At 35.5% G+C, this 23,296-nt stretch overlaps 1 protein-coding gene across 2 annotated transcripts; it reads left to right on the top strand.

Annotated features, from left to right (window-relative positions):
- The first annotated feature begins 341 nt into the window (after positions 1–341).
- clul1 (clusterin-like 1 (retinal)) lies at positions 342–23,229 on the top strand. Of its 2 annotated transcripts, XM_030159823.1 has the most exons (9): positions 342–456; positions 5,865–5,989; positions 6,121–6,269; positions 13,535–13,705; positions 16,511–16,946; positions 18,368–18,490; positions 19,828–20,045; positions 22,733–22,908; positions 23,013–23,229. In XM_030159823.1, the coding sequence occupies exons 2-9, from the start codon at positions 5,887–5,889 to the stop codon at positions 23,026–23,028; spliced, it is 1,392 nt and encodes a 463-aa protein (XP_030015683.1). In that variant the 5' UTR covers positions 342–456; positions 5,865–5,886; the 3' UTR covers positions 23,029–23,229. The 2 variants fall into 2 exon arrangements, with proteins under 2 accessions (XP_030015683.1, XP_030015684.1); XM_030159824.1 differs by lacking the exon at positions 23,013–23,229 and having other exon boundaries at positions 22,733–22,912.
- The last annotated feature ends 67 nt before the right edge of the window (positions 23,230–23,296 follow it).

The following is a 23,296-nucleotide window of genomic DNA, read 5'->3' as shown; positions in this document are numbered from 1 at the left end:
AACATAGGATAATATTATAATAACTGGTGATAAATCACTAAGGAAAGGTTAACTATAGAGAAAAATGTATTTGGGAGCTTAAAGTGGGTTAAAGTAAAAACAAACCAATTGAATTGCATTTTTCAGTTAAATATATTTCATCATTAGTTGTAGTGCTGACATTCCTCACATTGACTGTGTTCAGGCAAACCTCATACAATTCTGATTAAATAATAAAAGTTATTATATATTTTCCCATGTATTCACTGTAATTCTTCCATAACTAAGTAATCTCTTATGCAAAACCAGCGTCTGTGGTGGTGTTAAATGGATTAGTGCGCATCAACACCAAGCAAAGACTGTAATAGGATAAAGCCCCGGTGGAAAGAGCACAAATAGATCTGGTCAGGTCACCATCCTTTAACGTCTACTGTCCAACACAGAACACAGTGGAGAAACAACTCCAGTCTGCCACTGGTAAGTTCAGATTTCTTTGAAAACACCTGTGTTTTTCAATCCTAACCTGCTTTAGTGTTGGTGGTATTTCAGTATTTTTAATACAATACTGTACATTTTTAGGATGAGACTGCATTTTGTTAGCATGCTTTAGATCAATAAGTGATATATTACTTTTAGAAACAACTGAGCTCCATCACATGCACTTTACATTATGTGCACTTGCAGCTTTACATTTTTTGGGGGGGCAAATTTATGCTCTAATTTATGCACATATAAAGACTGTATCACAGATTGTCCTTTCTCTTCAAGGGGCCCCATATTTTAGCATTATCTGAATGGATATACTCATTGGTAGCCCAAGTTTTTTTTAAATTTCAGAGTATAATTTTAGATGTAAGGGTGTATTTTCTGTTTTGAAAATTTGTATTTGTTTTTGTATTTGCATAGTGTTTTTGTTACTACTGTACTTTGTGTATTTAGTGTGTTTACTGCTGCTGCTGGATGCTTGAAATTCCCTCGGGATCAATAAAGTATTTCCAATCTAATCTAATCTAATCTAATCTAATCTAATCTAATATAATATAATATAATATAATATAATATAATATTGAGGATAAAAATGACAATTATTTATACAAAAATCATTGTAAATAATTACTGAACCTTTTTATCGAGCATATAAAGCATGAATAAAGCAGATATATGGGATCAATGAAGTATTTTATCTAATCTAATCTAATCTAATATAATATGATATAATATAATATAATACTGAGGATAAAAAAATGACAATTATTTACACAAAAATCATTGTAAATAATTACTGAACCTTTTTATCGAGCATATAAAGCATGAGTAAAGCAGATATTTGGGATCAATGAAGTATTTTATCTAATCTAATCTAATCTAATATAATATGATATAATATAATATAATATTGAGGATAAAAAAATGACAATTATTTACACAAAAATCATTGTAAATAATTACTGAACCTTTTTATAGAGCATATAAAGCATGAATAAAGCAGATATATGGGATCAATGAAGTATTTTATCTAATCTAATCTAATCTAATCTAATACAATATAATATAATGCAATTTAGTCTAATCTAATTTTATCTAATCTAAAATATTATTGAGGATAAAAATGACAATAATATACACAAACATCATTGTAAATAATTACTAAACCTTTTTATAGATCATATAAAGCATGAATAAAGCAGATATAAAGGTAATTGCTTTTAAATTCCAATAACTGCTACTGTTGCTGTCCCGTTGGTGTCTGTCAGAGTCAACAGCTCCGTTTGTTGTTAACACTGTAATAAAGCTGACTGTCTCAGCCACTTAAACCCATAAGGAAATCAGGCAGCTGAGTCCTGTACATCCCTGTTTACTGTAAATCCCTGCTGGATGCTAACTTGTGTAACTCTTCACGTGGTCGAACTAGGGCAGGGCCTCTTAATAACTCAGACAGGTGACTGGGACCGAATTAGCGCGTAAACAAAACATGATTTCAGAGGTTTCTTGAAGGTTCTGGTGTGTTTTATTGGAGGGTATATTAGAGTGTGACCTGCCCTCCTGATGCAGCAGATGGACTAGACGTAAACACAGCTTGTGTCGAGTGTTGGAGCTGAGGTGCAGGCCTTTTGTTGAGTCCTATCAGAGTCTTAACCTTTGTTGTTTATCATTTGGTGGAATCACGGGGGAAGTTTGGAAATGCACAGATTTGTCGACTGTTTATTGGGTTAACTAATTGTATAAGAAAATGAAAATCATGATTCTATTTGAGTATTTTGTGGTTTCTTCTCTCCTGTGGTGCCATTAAATGACTCTCTTTGGGTTTTGTACCACTCAAGATATTTGAGGAAGTCCCATTAGCCTTTAAAAAAAAACAAACATATTTTCTGATATTTTATACACTGTAAGCCCGGACTTTGTATTTACTAAAATGCTTTAATTATAATGTACTTAAATGATTTCAGTTTAATTACATTACTATAAAATGTTCAGTATATTCTACTAATTTGTAAACATAGTCGAAAGTATGAAAATGTTTAAGTTGAATGGAATTAAATCACTAAGTTTTAGTCATGACCACACCTTTTTATCTCTGCATTGCATTGTGGGTATTGGGCATGTTGTTGAAAATGTGTTATTTTTATGTGCAGGGGTTCAGTGGGTTGTGGTGTTAGTGTTCATTTGGATTTAATGTGTGTATGACAATGTTTATTGGCCTTTTTGTGTTTGTTTTTGTATTTTTTTGTAGAGCTGCACCATGAGTAAGAGACATAGGAAGAACTATCGCTTTACTGTTCATCCAATATTTTTACAATATGTTAGTAAACATTTAACCATATCATGTCAAAAGTCCTATTCCTAATGGCTGATAGCACTGATATGATGTTGTGTTAACTTCCAATTGAGCAACAATATTACACATTAAGAATTTATACAAAACTATTAAGATTGCAATACATTTAATAAAAATCTACTTGGGATTGAGTCCAATGAACTGATGATCTTAAGTGTCATGATTATAGAAAGCAATTGACATTACAACAAATTTTAAGTGAAAATTAACTTGGCATTTAGAGTGTTGTACTTAAAATAGCAATTCCATTTAAATCAAGCATTTAAGTTTAACCCTCCGGTATCCCTTCCAGCAAGGCCCTTACTAAGCACCAAGTGTGCCTTTTTGGCACACTTGTGGAATAATGTCAAAAATTTTTTCATAGTTTGTTCTTAATTCTTTTACACTTTTTTCTATTTCATCAACTTGAGCCGTAAATAAAAATACCAAATACTCAATAACTGTCACATTTTTTAACCCTTTAAATGCCGTGTTTGTAATGTAAACTAACCATTTTTTTGGATGCAAAAAACACAAAAAATTATTATTTTTTCAATATACTACATAAAAAGTGGATCACGTATTATTTGATTTTTCATCCTGGCATATGTCAGTGATTAACTCCAACACTGGTTAATTTGCATCATTATTTTTTGGTGCTAGGTCAAATGTTCAAAAATACTAGCATCTGTCACCAAGTGTGCGTAAAATGCACACCTATAAATCAAACTATTAAATATTATATATTGATTTATTTTTCTGCTCTAATTTGATTTTATTTTTGTAAATCAAGGTCAGCCCTAATCATACAGATCAAATGGAAGAAATAGTGCGTTTTAGGCACACTTGGGAGACAGATGCTAGTCTGGTAATTTTCTTTTGTTTACAATGTGCACATTTTAGTTGGTGGCCAGAATTTTAAAGATCATGCAAAAATGAACAACTATTGAATTCTAACCTTATTTAAATTGTGAAAAATAATATGAAGTTTTTTAAAACGAAGTGCAAAGTGTGCCTAAAAGGCGCACCCGGATACCGGAGGGTTAAAGCACTCAAGTTTTCATTACTCATTACTTAAATTTTTTAAGGCAACAAATTACCTCAGATTTTTTAAGTAAACTCAACTCTCTGGTCTTACAGTGTAGAAATGAAATGTTCCAGTCTTAGTGTGGCACTTAAAGGTCCACAGACTTAAAATGAGATTGAGAGCACCATAAAAGAGTCTGCATACCTGTTCTAATTTAAAAAGCAATTAAAACAAAAACCGCATTTGAAATCTGTTTAATTTAAGCCTGTGTTATTGTATTTTTGCCTCATGTGCCTGATGTGCTGATACTGTCTAAATTCTATACTGTCTGTTTTTATGGAATTACATTCGGTTGTTTTAGAGCAAGGGTTAGATTTTAGCATAGGCAGAAATAGGGATTGTCTTCATAATCAATTGTACTGTGTGCTTAATGTCTTGGGCCCCTGTTTATAAGCTATGGATAGCTTCTGGGGTTACCCTTTTTTACATAATCATATCTTGCTATAAATTATGAAAACAAATTGTATACGTGTTTTTAAATGATTTGTAAATAAAATGTGAACTGAACTAAACTAGATAATCAGATGAGTATATAACTGACAGATTAATCCAAATGAAAATAATCAATGGTTGGAACCTGAGTGAAGTTAGAATATATATGTTCACAAATGAGGAGATAAAGATAAAAGTCTGAATATTACAGTAAATCTTATTCTGTTTTATGTTGCAAACCTGGTTTTAATGTCAGAATATACTCCTACTTAAGTAAAATTACAAGTGGAAATGGAATTATTTAAGGAAAAAAAAAAATTGTATTGTTTCTTTGATTTTTCGTGAATATTTAGACTTTTTGGGTAATTTAGAAGGAAAAATAACTACTTTGTTGAGGTGTTAAAACCTCCCAGACATCTTGCACCTTAAAGACAGTACAATCAGCAATATGCATTTTTATGTTTTTTGTTGTTACGTCACTTTCTAACTTTGTTTTAATAAATGCTATATGAATAAAAATATATTCTTAGTGTCGTCCAAAGCATCAGGTCTGTGGTCTAGATAGATATGTAGCACCCCCTAGTGGCAGATATAAGTACAACAGTATACACTACTGTAGATCAGGGGTGTCAAACTCATTTTCTTTCAGGGGTCACATTCAGCCCAGTTTGACCTCCAGCGGGCCGGACCAGTAAAATAATTTGCATAATAGCTCCAAATTTTTTATATGCAAAAAATAACATTAAATTATGAAATCATTTACATTTTACAAACTATCCAAACAAAAAGATGTGAATAACCTGAAAAAACTGAAATTTCTGAAGAAAAATAAGAAGAAATAATAAGAAAAACAATAGGAGGCTAGTGCTATTTATTGTTAAGTTTTTTTTTTTTTTATTGCTGTGATTGTTATTGTTATTTGGTTGTTATTTATTTTTCAATATTGGGCGGAGAGAGAGCCAGGGCACACTGTGTTTCATTGCCATGGTACTTGTACCTGAACACACATGACAAATAAACTTGAAACTTGAAAAATTTGATCAATATTCTGCCTCAGCTTATGATTTCTACATGTGCATTACAGATCAGATCGACCAAAACACAAAACAGGCAGAATATTGTTAAAATTACACTTATTTTTCTTTAGATATGTCAGGTTGTTCATATTTGTTCAGGTTATTGACGTTTTATTATTAAAGAATATCAGAGTTTAGTGTTCTTCACAAAAAATCAAAGAAAATAAATTGGAGTTGCCATTATTTAGAGGCATAATGTCATATTTTTTCACATTAAACCAAGAAGAACATTTGGAGTCATTATTTCTAGGTTATTATGTTTTTATTTTCCAGTTTGATGCCCTTGACTGTTAATATCTTCTGCACTTTACAAAGTCATCCCATGAGCCGCATTGGAACTTTTGGCGGGCCGGTTTTGGCCCCTGGGCCGCATGTTTGACATCTGTGCTGTAGATGTTTGATGATTACTTGTCAGGATGTGAATGTTGAGCACATACCGTTCAGTTCTTCAAATCTATGCATCGTTTTTTTCCAGATTGAGTTTTTGAGACTCCGACATGAAGCTCCTGCTCAGTTTGGTGGTTCTGGTGGCATCACTGGGTGTCCTTCAGGCTGCAGAGGAGAATGAACCCAAAGGAATCCCAGAGGAAATCTTAAAACGTGAGTTGGGGCAGATTTAGAGAAGCTAAATCTCTACTAAATGCAATCAACTCCTGTACTTTCATTGCCTTTACCCTAAAAAAAAAAAAAAAAAATCAGGCAAATGCGTTCCTTTGTCTTGTGCTTCTTAGAGTTGTCCATGGATGGTGAGAAACTGGTGGATGAGGAGGTGAAGCGAGCTCTGTACGGGGTGAAGCAGATGAAGGAGGTGATGTTTAGGAACGAGCAGAAGCACGAGCATCTGATGAAATCACTCCAACACAGCAGCGACAAGAAGAAGGTGAGGCCTACAGCAGTGGCCACAAAGCACAACAAGTGTTCAGAGAACGCAAACCTCCACCAAGCACCCTGAACGGTGTGCATGTGTGGATCGACTATTTCTGTTTAAATTCAACAGTTTCCAGGTTGTTCCATAGAAGCAGAAAAAGTTGAAGCTTGGTACCAGTCATGTGTATGTCAAATTATATTAAATTCCAATCATTATTTGTTGAGTTCTAATGAAAAATGTGTCGTAAATGGGATTTTCAGTGTTAAATGTAAATGTCCACAGAGTCCACATTCCACAGTGGATGTGGACAATTTTGTGCCAGATACAAGATATTGTTCTAAGCTACAGGTGGATCAAATTAGAGGCTAATCGGAGTCGTTTTGAATTTTTTATGAATTTTCAAATATTGCTCAATGATGACAGAGGAAAATTGTAGATGTTGTGATCTTGCTGTGACCTTGAACTTTGGCCTACTTGACCTAAAATTTAATGGGTCGATCCCAGGGCCTAGGCCTATCTGTGGGGAAGATTTGGTAAAGATGGTTGGAATAGTTTTCCCCTAAAGTTGCTAACAAACAAACAAACAAACAAACAAACACACAAAGCAAAGTGATCACAGTACCTCCTGGCGAAGGTAATTAAAGTATTTAAATAAGACATTGATTGTATTGTTTTTTTAGTGAACCCATAAAGACCCAGGGCTACTTTTATGGCAGTTCCCAAATGAATTTCTCTCTATTTTTAACCTTTCTTAACTGATTTATCACCATTTATTCTAATATTATCTTCTGTATTTTGCATTTTTAAATATAAATGATGTATTTCCCTATATTTAATTCACTGATCATGTAGATGTTCATAAAAGCTCAGATTAAAGTTGAAGGTTATTATATCAAAAACAGAGAAAACTGAAGAAAACGTAACTTTGAGCAAAGATATAAATAACTGAACATAAAACAAGTGTCTCCATCCACTGTCACTGATCCAACCCCATGGGTTTTACTGGTGAATCAATGTTGTAGAAGATGACAGTGTTTCCATGGTAACTATGGAGTATCTGAACGTCCAAATGGGTCGTATCTGATGACCATGAAAAGATGACAAGCTGTATTTTACACCAATTATTTACATGTATTGACAGGATTAGTGGATCAATGGGGATTAAACAGTTTAGATCAGTAAATGGTTTTGGTTGACGGTGGATGTTTGGGTCTTTCAGGGTTAAAACATATTTTGAAAGTGGTTTGAAAAGCTGTAAACTTATTAAAAAGAACATTTATTTAGTTTTTATTATATTGAACTTAATGGCTTCAATAACTCTGTAAACCTGTTGTTCTGATGTGCAGAGTGTTTATTTGTTTGGATACAGATTCTGGTTGAGCCAAAATGTGTTGGATAGACATATTTAAAGGCAAAATGTGTGACATTTTCCTGAAAAAAAAAAAAAAAAAAAGTATAGATTGGGTGGCAATGTAGAAGTATAACTAATGTCACTGACTGCCACTGGGGTTGGCTCCATAGACCTTCACTCAGTTTCTCTCTCCATATTTTTTGTTGTTTTTTAATGGATCAACAGGTATTAAACATTTTCGATAATAGATGGTCTTGGTTATCAGTGGATGTTTGGGTCTTTATGGGTTAATGAACATTTTCTGTCATCATCATGATTGTTGATGAGATATTGAATGAAATTAAATTCTGTTTCAAAGAAAATATGAGCAATTTAGAAGGAAAAGTTATTAGTTTGTTGAGGTGTTTTTCTGGCTTTTACTGATGAATCAATGTTGTAGAAGATGAGAGTGTTTCCATGGTAACTACAGAGCCTCTGAACATCCAAATGGGTCATATCTGATGACCATGAAAATATGGCAAACTGTATTTTACACCAATTATTTACATGTATTGATAGGATTAGTGGATCAACAGGTATTAAACAGTTGGTTTTGGTTTTGGTCATCAGTGGATGTTCAGGTCTTTATGGGTTAATGAGCATTTTCTGTCATCATCATGAGTGTTGATGAGATATTGGATGATATTAAATTCTGTTACAAAGAAAATGTGAGCAATTTAGAAGGAAAAATTACTACTTTGTTGAGGTGTACACAACCCCCAGACATCTTACATTTTACCCAGGTTCACCTCAGCTATAATCCACTAACATCACCCATAAACTGGCCCAAAATTCACTGTAACTTCATTCAAAAACACTAAGATACTTTTAATTATATCAAACCCCTCCCACGCTCTAAATCAGGGATGTCAAACATCCGGCCCGGGGGCCAAAACCGGCCCGCCAAAGGGTCCAATCCGGCCCCTGGAATGAATTTGTGAAATGCAAAAATTACACTGACGATATTAACAAATCAAGAATGTTAAAATAATTTAGGTCAATTCAATCTAAAGTGGGTCAGAGCAGTAAAATACTATCATAATAACCTACAAATAATGAAAACTGCAAATTTTCCTCTTTAATTCAGTGTAAAAAAAAAAAAGAGTAAAATTTCACAAAAATATTTACATTTATAGACTAGCCTTTTACACAAAATGTGAATAACCTGAACAAATATGAACAACCTGGAATTTCCTAAGGAAAGTATGTGAAATTTTACCAATATTCTGCCTGTTATTAAATGTTTTGTGTATTTGTGTGACGCATTTGTATAAATGATAAACTGAGGCGTAACATTGTTAAAATTGCACCTATTTTTCTTGAATAATTTACAGGTTGTTCATGCAATGTTCAAGTACAGTTCGTAGATGTAAACATTTTCATTATGAAATTTTACTTTTGCCATTTTAAAACATATAGAAACTTTAGAGTTGACATGATTTATAAATTCTTGTCCTATTATATTATTTACTGGTCCGGCCCATTTTAGATCATATTAGGCTATATGTGGCCCCTGAACTAAAATGAGTTTGACACCCCTGCTATAAATGACAAACATAGACATACAATAGACAACACTATAGGTCATATTAAACCCATCATGCACTAGTTTTTAACTGTGAAAGACCTCAAAACAATAATCCATGCTTTTATTTCTTTATTGTAAAATCCTGTCTCTGTGATAAATCCACAGAACAGCTGGTAGAACTTTAATAGGTGTGAGGAACTAAAAGAGATCCCATTACACCTACTTTACTCTGCGCCTTCTGCCCATTAGCAGATTTTAAAGATGTACTTATTAGCTCTAAAACCCTGAACAGTTTGGCCCTAAGCCACACTACTGACCTTTGAAGGCCCTGTAGAGCTCCAGGGACCCTGAGGTCATCAAATGGTGCTCCTCTGGTTCTTCCTAGTTCCAGATCTAGGATCATCCATGCCAACTCAGACAGAGTTCAGAACATTTCCCAGTTCATGCCATGGATTTAGCTGAATAAACATAATGGGAAAACACACTGCAAAAATCAAAATCTTACTAAGTGTTTTTTTCTCATTTCTAGTCCAAATATCTCATCACACTTAAAATAAGACATAATCACCTAAAGAGGAACTTTTCAGTGAGCTATAAGAACTTATTTTTAGACAATAGGTCTGGAAAATCTTATTTCAAGAAATCGTACCAAGATAATTTTCACTTATTTCATTGGCAGATTTTTTTTTTTTTTTTTTTTGCTTAATTCAAGACTCTTGGGAAGCTGATTCAGCACAAAAATACCTATGAAATAGAAGAACAAATGATATATATGTATATATATATATATATATATATATATATATATATATATATATATATATATATATGTCATGAGAGACAAAGTGTTTTTCTGCGTCTTTTTTCTTTTCATCTACTATGAATATTATCTTAACCATAAAAAAAAAAAAAAAAATCTCAAGAAAATTCACATAATTTGTTTTACTAAAATGTATAAAATGCAAAAATGTGAGTTTTTTTCAGGACTGAAGTTTTATTCATTGACATTTATGGCCCTCAGTTTTGTACACAGTCAAATACTAGTTGAAAGAAAATGATAATTGGTGGATTTTTTTTTTTTGCTAAAACTTTTTTTGGTTTTGTAGGAAAACTTTAAAAAGTATATTTGTTCATTTGAGTGATGCATGGTTTTGGATGTTTGCAGTCAATGTAGTGAAATATGAGTAATTAGTGAGGCTTTGAGCTCACATACTAATGATGAAATTTAGCTGGAAGGGACAAACTTCAAAAAATACAGGCCTAAAATATTTAGAGAAGAACTTCAGGATTTTGCTTCAGGTTCAATGAACTTCAAAGGAGATTTTTTTCATGACCAAAAGTGAGCTGACATGGAGGAAGAAGTCTAACTTTTCAGCTTGTTCCACATGATGGAGTTCATCCTAGGACTCAAATGTCCAAGAATTCATTATGAACTGACGTCACCACCATCAAAACAGTGCACACACCTGAGCACACGTCTGTTCATTCATTCATTTTCAGAACTATTCTTCTTTTATTAATCAGTTAGCGGAAAGTGGAGGTGTTTCCATTCTTTACAGTAAAAACAGAAGTACCACTATGTAGAAGTACATTACTGAATTAAAAAAGGTACATAAGGGTCAAGTCACGTGGGAAGGGAGTGCCCGACTACATTTTATACTCTAATTCAAAAAGTATTTAAGCTAGAGACATGAATAATACATCATTTTAAATGTATTAACTAGTACTTGAAGCTCATAAAAAGAAACAAAAGCTATAGTGCCATCTTTTGCCATAAAAATTTGAAAAACTGCATGGCTATGTAGGGAACAAAAATTAACATCTAAATTTTCCTTTTTTTCTAAACGTTAAGTGAAAGCATATAAGTGTTTTCAACAAAACATAATTTAAAGTATCATAAAAGTAAAAAGGCCCTCACACTATGGTGAATGTTATATACTGGTATTTATCACTACTTAAAGTGAGGGCGTTGTTTTAGTTTGCCAATGTGATAGTTTTGGTCATTTGTACACTCTCAAAAATAGAGGTACCAGCTTGTACTTAGAAGGGTACAAATGCTTGTCTCTGGGGGTGTACTTTTTTCAGAGACATTTCTGTACTCTTTGGAAATGGTCCATTTTTGTACCTTAAGTACTTTACATAGAAAGAAAACTCTCATATAGTTGATAATGCCATGATGTTTAAAGTTTGAACCGGTGGCCTAATTGAGAAAAAAAACAAAAAAAACGGCATATGCAAGTTACGACATCAAGACATGGAGGTGTGAATGAAAACTTGATAAAACAGAGATCATTGCAATAATCAGAGGTTCTAATAAGAGAAATAAATTATTACGCTATTATCATTAAGCTAATTGGGCTATTAAATTAAAACACAAATTATTATTAAATATAATATAGAGTAATTACAGAATGATATATAATAAATAATGCACTCAGCCTAATGTTTGAACTATAATTAGTCCTACTGTTCAGTTCTCCTAGCCTATAGCCTATTCTCATGGTCTACACACAGTTTTTAATGCTGCAGGGTACCTTATAGTACACATTTGTACTTTACAGAACTTTGTACCCTTTTTCATAGTCTAAAGGTGCAATTCTGGCCTCCTAAAGACCAATATTGTAGTTTTGAGAGAACATTCTTAAAAAATGTACTTATAGGTACATAAATGTTCTGATCTCGTACCTCTATTTTTGGGAGTGTACTGTAGCTCATAACATCAAATAAATACATCTGGTTAAGTTACAAGAAAATGAGAAAGAAATGTAGTGGAATAAAAAGTAAAAAAAAAAAAAAACTCCTCTAAAATGTGCGTAAAATTATAAAGTAGCATGAAGTGAAAACCCTTTTGGCAAAGTACAATTGTCATGATGGAGTAAATGACTGGACTCAAACATACGGCACTGAAGGGACTAAAGGTGGGGAGACACATGGACACACAGCAAACTGAACTAGAACTGTTAGAAACTAGAACAGCTCATAATAAACACAGTAGAATATCAAAGGGCACTTCATATACTTTATGAAGTTACCCTTGGCAAAGCAAATTTGTTCAGCACCAAAAGGAACCAGACAACCATTCTGCTGTTAGGACGCTGGACAAGACAAGTAGGAAAAAAAAAAAAAAAAGTAGTGTGAGATACTCCCTGGTAAATTGCCCAAATAAAAGAGGATACACAAGCAAAGGTGTCAGAAAAATGGGCAATGATGACTGGGAGTACAGCTGGTGTCGGCTGCTGCCTTATCGGTACAGACAGCTGCCTGTCAGCCAGCTGAGCCCATAGAAGAAAAGAAAGAAAAAAGAAACTAGAACACCTGGTTTTAGTATAATTACACTGGTCAACAACAAATTTATTGTTTAAGTTTTTTGAGCTGATTTAGGATAATTTTGGTGTGCTGAATCCAAAAATCACATCAATTTTGCTCAATCAGGTCAACTTTCTGAACTATGCTACATATTGGCTTTTTAACATGTTTGCTTACATTTATGGGCATTTTCACACCATATGATACAAAATTCTTTCATATTTCTTGCAATAAACGAGTTCTGAAGATTTTATTTTTGCCAATTTATGATTCATTATTCTTTTTAATATTACCGGTGAATGAAATGGCTTCAACTAGAAGATCTTGCAAAAATAAGCCTGACGTATTCTGCTACATCTGCGGTGAATACACCATTGTACCTGACAGGAATCCTGTTAGAAAGTGATTTTTTTTCTCTTAAAACCTATTTTGGGTGAGAACTATATTAAAAAAATCAACTTATAAAGTCACAAAAATGTAATCAATTTTGTGAGAAGATCCAATTTTTCAAAATCAAAAATAGCTAAAAAAAACCTGACCTGATTGAGAAAAACAGATGTCATTTTTGGATTTAGCGGTGCAAAATGGTCCTAATTCAGTTGAAAAAACCTAGACAACTTGCAAAAAACATTTTTTTGTAACCCAGTGTTATCAATAACTAGTAAAAATGTTCATAACTGTTAATACTACTACTACAAATACAAGTACTAACAGTGGATGTACTACTACTGCAGTTATTAGTACCAATAATAGAGACCTCTACCGTCTACATATATGTACCTATATAATAAACACTATCACAACTACATGGATAAATGAATAATGACGATGGAGGCAGAAGCAGGACCAGAGATGATCCAGTGAAAACCCTGAGGACATAAATCACAGCCCCCCCCCCCCCCCCCCCAGGGAAGAAACCAAGTCAGTAACATGTATCTGCTGAGGTGTGAAAACAGATTTTGTGTCTTATATGACTTGTTGGTCTCTTCTGTGGATGGGGCTGTTGTTTCTACAGTAGTTGTGAATGTTTGCTGCTGGTGTTTGTGTGTCCAGAGTGCAGCTCAGTTGGCCAAGGAGGTGACAGACAAGCTGCAGGAGGCGGAGGAGCAGTGTAGGGACTCCCTGCAGGAGGAGTGGGAGCGCTGCAGGCCCTGTCTGGAGGACACATGTAAAGACTTCTACACCTCCACCTGCCGCAGGGGCTTCTCCTCGTTCCACTCCAAGGTCTGGAGACGCACCTCTGTTCTGTCCTTAACCCTTTCACGCATGAATTATCAGAACCTTAATCAAGTTTTTTTTGTTGCCTGAGTGTTTTTATTCCTATTTAGGCATGAAAAAAACAATGCAATTGAACTTTTTTTTTTTTTTTTTTTTTTTTTATGAATCTACTTTTCACAGAGTTACAAAAATGTCCACTCAGCTGGACAGCATGCATTTGATTTTTGAAGCAAAGAAACATATATTTAACCCTTTCATGCATAGTAGTCACTACAGTGGACAGTTATTCTACAGCTGTTCTCTTGTTTATTGATGGATTTTGTTGTTTTAGTTCCATATCAGCCAACACAGTGGACGCTTATGCATCATCCCATACACTGACATTCATGCCATTACTGTAACTTTGCTGTTCTTGATAAACCTGATCTGCAGTAACATGTTTTAGGGTAAATCAATTGTTAATTGTTAGACTGTATTTAAACTTTTGTTTTTCTCAAACAAAAAGGTTTTTTTTGCATATTATCTCCATGAAGTCAATAATAGCTAGTGTTGGAATATGCTAAAAAGTGAGAAAACATCAGAGTAGCAGCATTAAAAATGTTTTAATTTCATTGTTTCCATATCACTTTCTGCTGTTGGGTTTTATATATAAATTTCTTTGCTTCAAAAATGAAATGCATGGTGTACCTGTATGGACATTTTTGGAACTAGATGAAAAAAAAAACTCGATCACATTGTTTTTTTTTTCATGCCAAAGGAGGAATAAAAACACTGAAGAAAAAATATCTTGACTAAGGTTCTCATAATTCATACATGAAAGGGTTAAAACCCATCATCATAAAGTGATATACTGTGTGAAAACTATGAAATATATATATATTTTTAATGCAGCTAATCTCATGTTTTCACACATTTTATCATATTCTAATACTAGTTATGGAGATAATATGCAAAAAAAAAAAAAAAAAAAAAATTGTTTGAGAAAATTAGCAGTTGATTTACACTCAAACATGTTAGTGCAGACCAGGTTTATGAAGAACAGCAAAGTTACAGTAATGGTCTGAATGTCAGTGTAGATGATGCATGAACGTCCACTCTGTTGGTTGATATCCTCCTAAGACCCAGGAAAGGGAATATTTTTAGCTTTTTTTTTTTTTTTTTTTTTTTTACATTAAACAGTCATCTTGATTGGAAACTGCATAATGCAACAGTTTTTTCAGATACATTTTTAAAATTCTTTTCATTTATTTATTTATTATTTTAATGGAATGTCCTTTGCAGTGAACAGCATTTTTTTTTTTTTGTGCAACAAAACCCCTACAGAGGACAAAAATGCATTGCTGGGTCTCAGGAGGATTTGGAACTAAAACAACTAAACCCATGAACATACAAGAGAACAGCTGGAGAATAGGTGTCCACTGGAGTGACCACTTTGCATGAAAGGGTTAAACCAGGGGTCTCAAACATGTGGCCCGGGGACCAAATGCAGGCCGCCATAGGTTCCAATGCGGCCCATGGGATGAATTTGTAAAGTGCAAAAATTCCAGTTTAGTTTAGTTCAGGTTCCACATACAGACCAATATGATCTACAGTAAAATAATAGCAGAATAACCTACAAAAAATAATGACTCTGTATCTTCTTCTTGGCAGATGTGAAAAAAATATTACACTATGCCTATAAATAATGACAACTTCAAATTTTTGTCTTTGTAATACTGCAGAAAATATTTACATTTACAAACTATCCTGTAACAATACAATATGAATAACCTGAACAAATATGAACAACCTGAAATGTCTAAAGAAAATAAAGTGGAATTTTAGCAACTTTCTGCCTGTTCCTCAGTGTTTAGTGTCTTTGTAGATCTGATCCATAATGCACATGTACAAATGAGATGTTGAGGCATAATATTGTTAAAATTACACTTATTTATCTTAAGAAATTTCAGCTTTTTCAGGTTATTCACATCTTTTTTGTTTGGGTAGTTTATAAAAGTAAGTATTTTTATAATTTAATGGGATTTTTTGCAATAAAACAAAGACAAAAATTTGGAGTTGTCATTATTTATAGGTTATTATGTTATTATTTTACTGGTTCGGCCCATTTCAGATTAAATGGGGCTGAATGTGGCCCCTGAAAGAAAATGAGTTTGAGACCCCTGCCTTAACCCTTTGATGCATGAATTATGAAAACCTTAGTCAAGATTTTTTTTTCCTGAGTGTTTTTATTCCTGTTTAGGCATGAAAAAAACAATGTGATTGAAATTTTTTTAATGAACCTATTTTTTATGGAGTTACAAAAATGTCCACTCAGTTGGACACTATGTGTTTAATTTTTGAAGCAAAGAAACATGTATTTAAAACGCAATATCAGAAAGTGATATGAAAACTATGAAATAAGAACATTTTTAATGTTGTTAATCTCATGTTTTCTCACATTTTATCAAACTCTAATACTAGTTATTACGCACTTCATGGAGATAATATACAAAAGAAAAAACCTTTTGTTTAAGAAAACTGTTACAGTCTAATAACAACTGGCAATTGATTTACACTCAAACATGTTAGTGCAGATCAGGTTTATCTAGAACAGCAAAGTTACAGTATTTGTATGAATGTCAGTGTATGAAATGGTGCATTGGTGTCCAATGTGTTGGCTGATATGCACATAAAACAACAAAATCCATGAATATACAAGAGAATAGCTGGAAAATAACTGTCCACTGGAGTGACCACTGCGTATGAAAGGGTTAAAGTAAAAGCTGGATGAACAGGTGAGAGACGAAACCTAACTTGTGTTTCTTTGAACAGGTGGAGAACTTCTTCCGTAGGGTGTCCAGGCGCTTCGGGTCCCGGGAGGCTGGAGTGGACTCAGGGGACATCCTAGTGAACCAGGCTGATGCTGACACACAGGTGGCCCGCATCCAGGACTCTTTCAAGCGCCTGATGAGCACAGTGGGCTCTGTGGTGAACCGCAGCGTCACCCTGGTGTCCAGAATGAGGGACAGGGTGGACAGAGTCCTCCAGGGGGCCTTCCTGGACAACACCGAAGCCCTGAAGGAGGCAGAGGTCACCCCGGATCCGTACGACCCCAGCCGAGACTCGGCCTTCCTGCAGGGCGTGGGCCTGGAGGAGGTGATGGAGTCATTCTTTGACTTTGGCCGGAGTGTGGTGGAGGAGTTTGGAGCTGTGGTGACCCAGGTGTTTGATGATGTGGATGTGGCCGTGGAGGAGGAGAAGAAGAGAGGTATGAAAACAGCAACCAGTCAGAAAACAGGTTATTTTTGATTTGATTTGATTTTTGATTTAATTTATTTATTTATTCCAAACATGCAAAGAAACAAAATAAAACAAAACAAAGCAAATTAAGACAAAAACAAAATAACATTTAATCCTCCGGTATCCCGTCCAGTAAGGCCCTTACTAAGCACCAAGTGTGCCTTTTTTGGCACACTTGTGGAATAATGTCAAAAAAAATGTTCATAGTTTGTTTTTAATTCTTTTACACTTTTTTCTATTTCATCAACTTGAGCTGTAAATAAAAATACCAAATATTCAATAATTGTCACATTTTTAACCCTTTAAATGCATGTTTGTAACGCAAACAAACCATTTTTTTGGATGCAAAAAACACAAAAAATTTTTTTTTTTTTTTTCAATATACTGAATAAAAAGTGGATCACATATTATTTGATTTTTTCAGTCTGGCATATGTCAGTGATTAACTCCAACATTGGTTAATTTGCATGATTATTTTTGGTGTTAGGTCAAATGTTCAAAAATACTAGCATCTGTCACCAAGTGTGCGTAAAATGCACACCTATAAATCAAACTATTAAATATTATATATTGATTTATTTTTCTGCTCTAATTTGATTTTATTTTTGAAAAACAAGGTCAGCCCTAATCATACGGATCAAATGTTAGAAATAGTGCGTTTTAGCCACACTTGGCAGACAGATGCTAGTCTGGTAATTTTCTTTTGTTTACAATGTGCACATTTTAGTTGGTGGCCAGAATTTTAAAGATCATGCAAAAATGAACAACTATTGAATTCTAACCTTATTTAAATTGTGAAAAATAATATGAAGTTTTTTAAAACAAAGTGCAAAGTGTGCCTAAAAGGCACACCTGAATACCAGAGGGTTAAATGGACAGAGTCTATCTTCAGCACATACAAGTCTGAATATAGCATGGTCGAAAAGGAGTAGGAAGAAGTATAAAGTTATTTAATCCAACCCCTCAGTGCTTTTACACCTTTATCATTAACTTAATACAAGAATCAAACAATACAATTTTTGTAATTTTAGCATCAAACCACAACAAATCCATCATGCAGTAACTGAAGTATACACAACAGTATGTTCATGTTAGTGCAGTCATACAAACAGACTCAACAGTTCAACTGTTTTCTTCAATAACTAGAAGCACTCGGAGAGCGCAGACCTTCGCCATGGCAGATCAGTGCCCCGGATTTGGATGAAAATTTCAGGAAATGTTGATACTGGCACAAGGAACAAATGATTGGTGGTGATCAGGGGTGAGGGGGCCACGGGGGCCCACTGATCTGCCTTGGCAGACGTCTGCGCTGTCTTTTCTAGAAAAGCACTCGCAGACCTCATCATAATTAATGCGTAATAACTCAACTTTCTTCTCTATTTGTTGCAGAGAGGAACAGTTTGCCCCGTTTCCTGCGGAACAGGAAACTGTGCAGAGACCTGCGCAAACAGACGTCAGAGTGTTGGCAGCTCCACAGCCAGTGTGAGGTCTGTCAGGGAGCACTGCTGACAGGTGAAGAACCACCACCCACCACACTGAGGAGGAGGAGGAGGAGGAGGGAGGAGGAGGAGGAGGAGGAAGAGGAGGAGGAGGAGGAGGAGGAAGAGGAGGAGGAGGAAGAGGAGGAGGAAGAGGAGGAGGAGGAGGAGGAGGAAGTGGAGGAGGAGGAGGAGGAGGAAGAGGAGGAGGAAGAGGAGGAGGAGGAGGAGGAGGAGGAGGAGGAGGAGGAGGAAGAGGAGGAGGAGGAGGAGGAGGAAGAGGAGGAGGAGGAAGAGGAGGAGGAAGAGGAGGAGGAGGAGGAGGAGGAAGTGGAGGAGGAGGAGGAGGAGGAAGAGGAGGAGGAAGAGGAGGAGGAGGAGGAGGAGGAGGAAGTGGAGGAGGAGGAGGAGGAGGAAGAGGAGGAGGAGGAGGAGGATTAATGCCCACATAACTGATCTGACCTCTCCTCATCTCCTCATTTCCTCATGTCCTCATCTCCTCACCTCCTCATCTCCTGATGTCCTCATCTCCTCATGTCTTCATTTCCTCGTCTTCACCTCCTCATATGCTGATCTCCTCACTTCCTCATGTCCTCATTTCCTCATGTCCTCATCTCCTCATGTCTTCATTTCCTCATCTTCGCTTCCTCATATGCTCATCTCCTCACTTCCTCATGTCCTCATCTCCTCATATCTTCATCTCCTCATTTCCTCACTCCACATATCCTCATGACCTCACCTTCTCATGTCCTCATCTCCTCATGTCCTCATTTTCTCATCTCATGTCCTCATGTCCTCATCTCCTTATGTCTTCATGTCCTCATGTCCTCATTTCCTCATGTCTTCATCTCCTCATGTCCTCATCTCCTCACCTCCTCATTTCCTCACCCCCTCATATCATCATGCCCTCACCTCCTCATGTCCTCATGTCTTCATCTCCTCATTTCCTCATGTCCTCACCTCATGTCCTCACCTCCTCATGTCTTCATCTCCTCATGTCCTCATCTCCTCATTTCCTCACCTCCTCATTTCCTCATACCCTCATTTCCTCTTGTCCTCACCTCCTCATATCATCATGTCCTCATTTCCTCATACCCTCATTTCCTCATGTCCTCACCTCCTCATATCATCATGCTCGCACCTCCTCATGTCCTCATGTCTTCATCTCCTCACTTCCTCACCTCCACATATCCTCATGACCTAACCTCCTCATTTCCTCATACCATCATTTCCTCATGTCATCACCTCCTCATGCCCTGATCTCCTCATGTCCTCACCTCCTCATATCATCATGTCCTCACCTCCTCATGTCCTCATGTCCTTATGTCTTCACCTCCTCATGTCCTCATGTCCTCATGTCTTCATCCCTAGAATGCCCGAGTGTCCGTGAGCTGCATGTGGAACTGGATGAAGTTTCTCAGCTGCTGGAGGTGTCTAAAGAACAGTATGATGAGATCCTGTCCATCGTTCAGAGACACACAGATGAGACGGTGAACTGGCTCAGTGACATGGTGGCTGAGTTCAGCTGGGTGGCTCAGACCGTCAACAACAACAACAGCGCTCCAGAAAACATCTTCAGGATCAGCGTGGTAAGACGAGCAAAGGGAACCAATGAGAGGGAGGGCCATGGCCAGGGTAACACACAGTTTACACACAGCATCGAAAACCTTTAACCACGACTTTTCCAACAATATTTTCAACATCATTAACAACCTGTAAGTCCATCAACAGTGTATGCATTATATAAAAACACAACTGCAATCTTTTTCAGACTCTAACTGAAAGATGTTTTCATATTAACTTTAACTATACAAGCTGAATCGAATCGAATCGAATTGAATCTTTATTTGTCACGACATTGACAAAGATAATGACAGTGAACTAGGAGCTGCCACAGGCCCCGTTTGTGCAAAAAACAGGTGTAAATAAAATGAAAAATACAAACTGGCATCTCAAATATTAATATTAATAATAATAATAATGATAATAGAAAAAAATAGAATATACAAGAAAACATTACACATCACCCAGCCAAAGGTAAAACTTTTGTGTTTTGAATTTTATGTTAATATGTTTTTACCAGGATTGCAGTTCTATAAATCCAAAGACATGATTTCTAGTTCAATAACAGCTGAAGCCATCCCAGTACATTAGTAAACAGAGGCACAAACTGAAGTCAAACTTTGAAGTTGACTCCATTTGTAACATTTTTCTGCAGAGTCTTATTTAGATCTAACAGTCTTGCTCTTTTTTGTGAATTTCATCACAAAAAAAAAAAAAAAAAAAAATCAGGATTGCAAATTAATACGAAAGAGGGGAAACAGGTGATAAACATGTGAGCCTTCTATGTGTGTGTGGGAGGAGGGGTCTTGGTCCATATTCCCTCCATAGAGAGCATTGTTGAGTATGAACTATAAAGTGAGGATTTAAAGTTGGTTTTATCATCAGGATATAGAAAATCTATGACCCATTTTCATCTGAAATGACAGATTTGGCCTGAATGTCAAAATGACATGACTACTCCAGATGATTCTATGATTTTCCATGATTTCATGACTTTTTCAGGCCTTAGTAATAATTCACACTGTGTTATTCTCTAACCCATACAGACCTAGTGCTACTTTTGTTGCAGTTCTCAAATGAATTTTTCTATTTTATCTTAAGTGTTTTATCACCATTTATTAGAGTATTAGCCACTGTAATTTTTTGTTTTACAAATGAAAAATTTTTTTTTTTCTTACATTTAATAGACTGATCATGTAGATATTCATTAAAGCTCCGATTAATGTTGAGGGTTATTATATCAGAAATAGAAAAAATTGAAGAAAAGGTGACTTTTTTTTTTTTTTTTTAGCAAAGACATCAGTAACTGAATGTAAAAACGTGTCTCCATCCACTGTCATTTACTGCCTGTCACTGACAGGTTTACTTCAATGGCCCAGAGGGGCAACAGCCCAAAAAATTATCCACTATAAGAAAAAAAAAAAGGAGAAAGAGATTGTGATTTATTAAAAAGAAGTATCTGAAAGATAAATATACCCCTTAAATGAAAATAAAGTTTTATGGGAAAAAACAAACAATCTTCTAAAAAAAAGAAAAACAAAAACAAAAACTTGGAATAAAACTGAATCTGTACAAAGAAATAATAAAATAAACTTTTTTCTTTTCTTTTTTTTTTTTTTTATAAATAATCTCCTCAATAAAATAGACTTCTACAAAAAAGTGTCACAAAATAAAATGGAGCAGCATCAAATACATTTAGATAAATTGAAAAATAAATTAAAATCAAATATATTTTTGATTAAATAAGGATAATTTTTTGGGCTGTTGCCTCTCTGGGCCACCGTAGTTTAGTGGTTCAGAAGTTATTAAATATTTCAGATCAGTGGATGATTTTGGGTCTTTATGGGTTAAGAACAGAGGTGATTTCTCATAGACTGCAGTGGAAGCTCGGCTCCCCTTGATATTATGAAAATTAAATGGTTAAATCTGTTCAGTTGTGTTGACATTTCATTGACTCCAAATGTGTTAGAACACGTTCATCTCACAGACGAGTTCGTTCAGAATCAGCTTTATCCCAAATCATCAGACTGGATGTTGTTCACTTCTCCTCCATTCCCGAGTCTCTGTTTTCTCATACATCTCTGCTCAGTGCATTTGTCCGTAGACGCTCAGCGTCCATGCACTTCAATGGGACTGAGTGGAACTGGTTTTTTCATTGCCTCAAAACTGGACGGTAATTGGATAAATGCCATGTTGTCCCGCCCCCGGACACTCGGCGTCTCTGGGGGTGAATGGAGCTGTGGGCGGAGCTTGGCCGGGCTGGACGCCGGGCTTCCACGTGCTGATTGGAGTATCAGTCAAAAGGCTGAATCCCGTTTGATTGACAGCTGTTTTCAGATCTCCTCCTTCACTGACACAGTTCAGTTTAATACCGTCACACATTCTGCTGTGACATGGAGAGAGAAACCACTACGAAATGACTTATTCATTTCTTGCACTGTAAATAAAACACACTCATTGTACTTCCTTGTTTCAATTTAACAGAATTTCAATGTTTTCTTGTTTAGCTGGTACAATAACATCACTGACCAGTTTCTTAAAAAGGAACTTGACTTTTTTTTTTTTTTTTTATGTAAACCGACAATGAGCTTCCCCTGTCTGAAAGACGAGCAGCTGCCACTGGTTAAGAATAAAGAAAAAGGATTGGAGTGAAAGTTCAATAAAATCTTTAGTTTGGAGAATGAAGGTGTAATATCGCTCCTTTCCTCTTTAGGTGGCACCAAAGAGCCACGATGAGAACATGCCTGTCACTGACACTAAAGTGGAGGTCAACATCCTCAACTCTCCATCACTGATCCTGTCTGTGCCTGGGGATCTGGATCTGCAGGACCCGGCCTTCATTCAGTACCTGACCCAAGAGGCTTTGGACAAGTACAAGCAAATGGTCAGGTAGGAGCAGCAGCCAACAGGCGACTTCAAACTCCTGTATGCTCTTATTTCTATTGTTTAAAGTCCAGACATTATTACATTAATGAGTGTTCTTTGTTTTGCAGGCTTGACGATGAGTAAAACTACACATTTCCTGTTTGAAGTCCAGCACCAGCACTTTCATGAACAGAAGGACCGGTAGACTGCAGTCCTGTGTAGAGTTACACTAAAGTACACACACTGACCACTTTATTGAATTGTCTGTTATTGCCACTGTATAAAACATAAGAAAATGGACTAACAACCTATTAAGTGTTGGAAATAAACACTTTAATACAAACATGAATGTATTTTATCTTGAATTATTCATTGCGGAAGTGTGTGACTTGGTTTCCCAACATGTGCCATT

Source organism: Sphaeramia orbicularis, chromosome 17 (assembly GCF_902148855.1).
Source record: "Sphaeramia orbicularis chromosome 17, fSphaOr1.1, whole genome shotgun sequence".
NCBI lineage: Eukaryota > Metazoa > Chordata > Actinopteri > Kurtiformes > Apogonidae > Sphaeramia > Sphaeramia orbicularis.
This window is presented reverse-complemented; position numbering and strand designations above follow the sequence as displayed.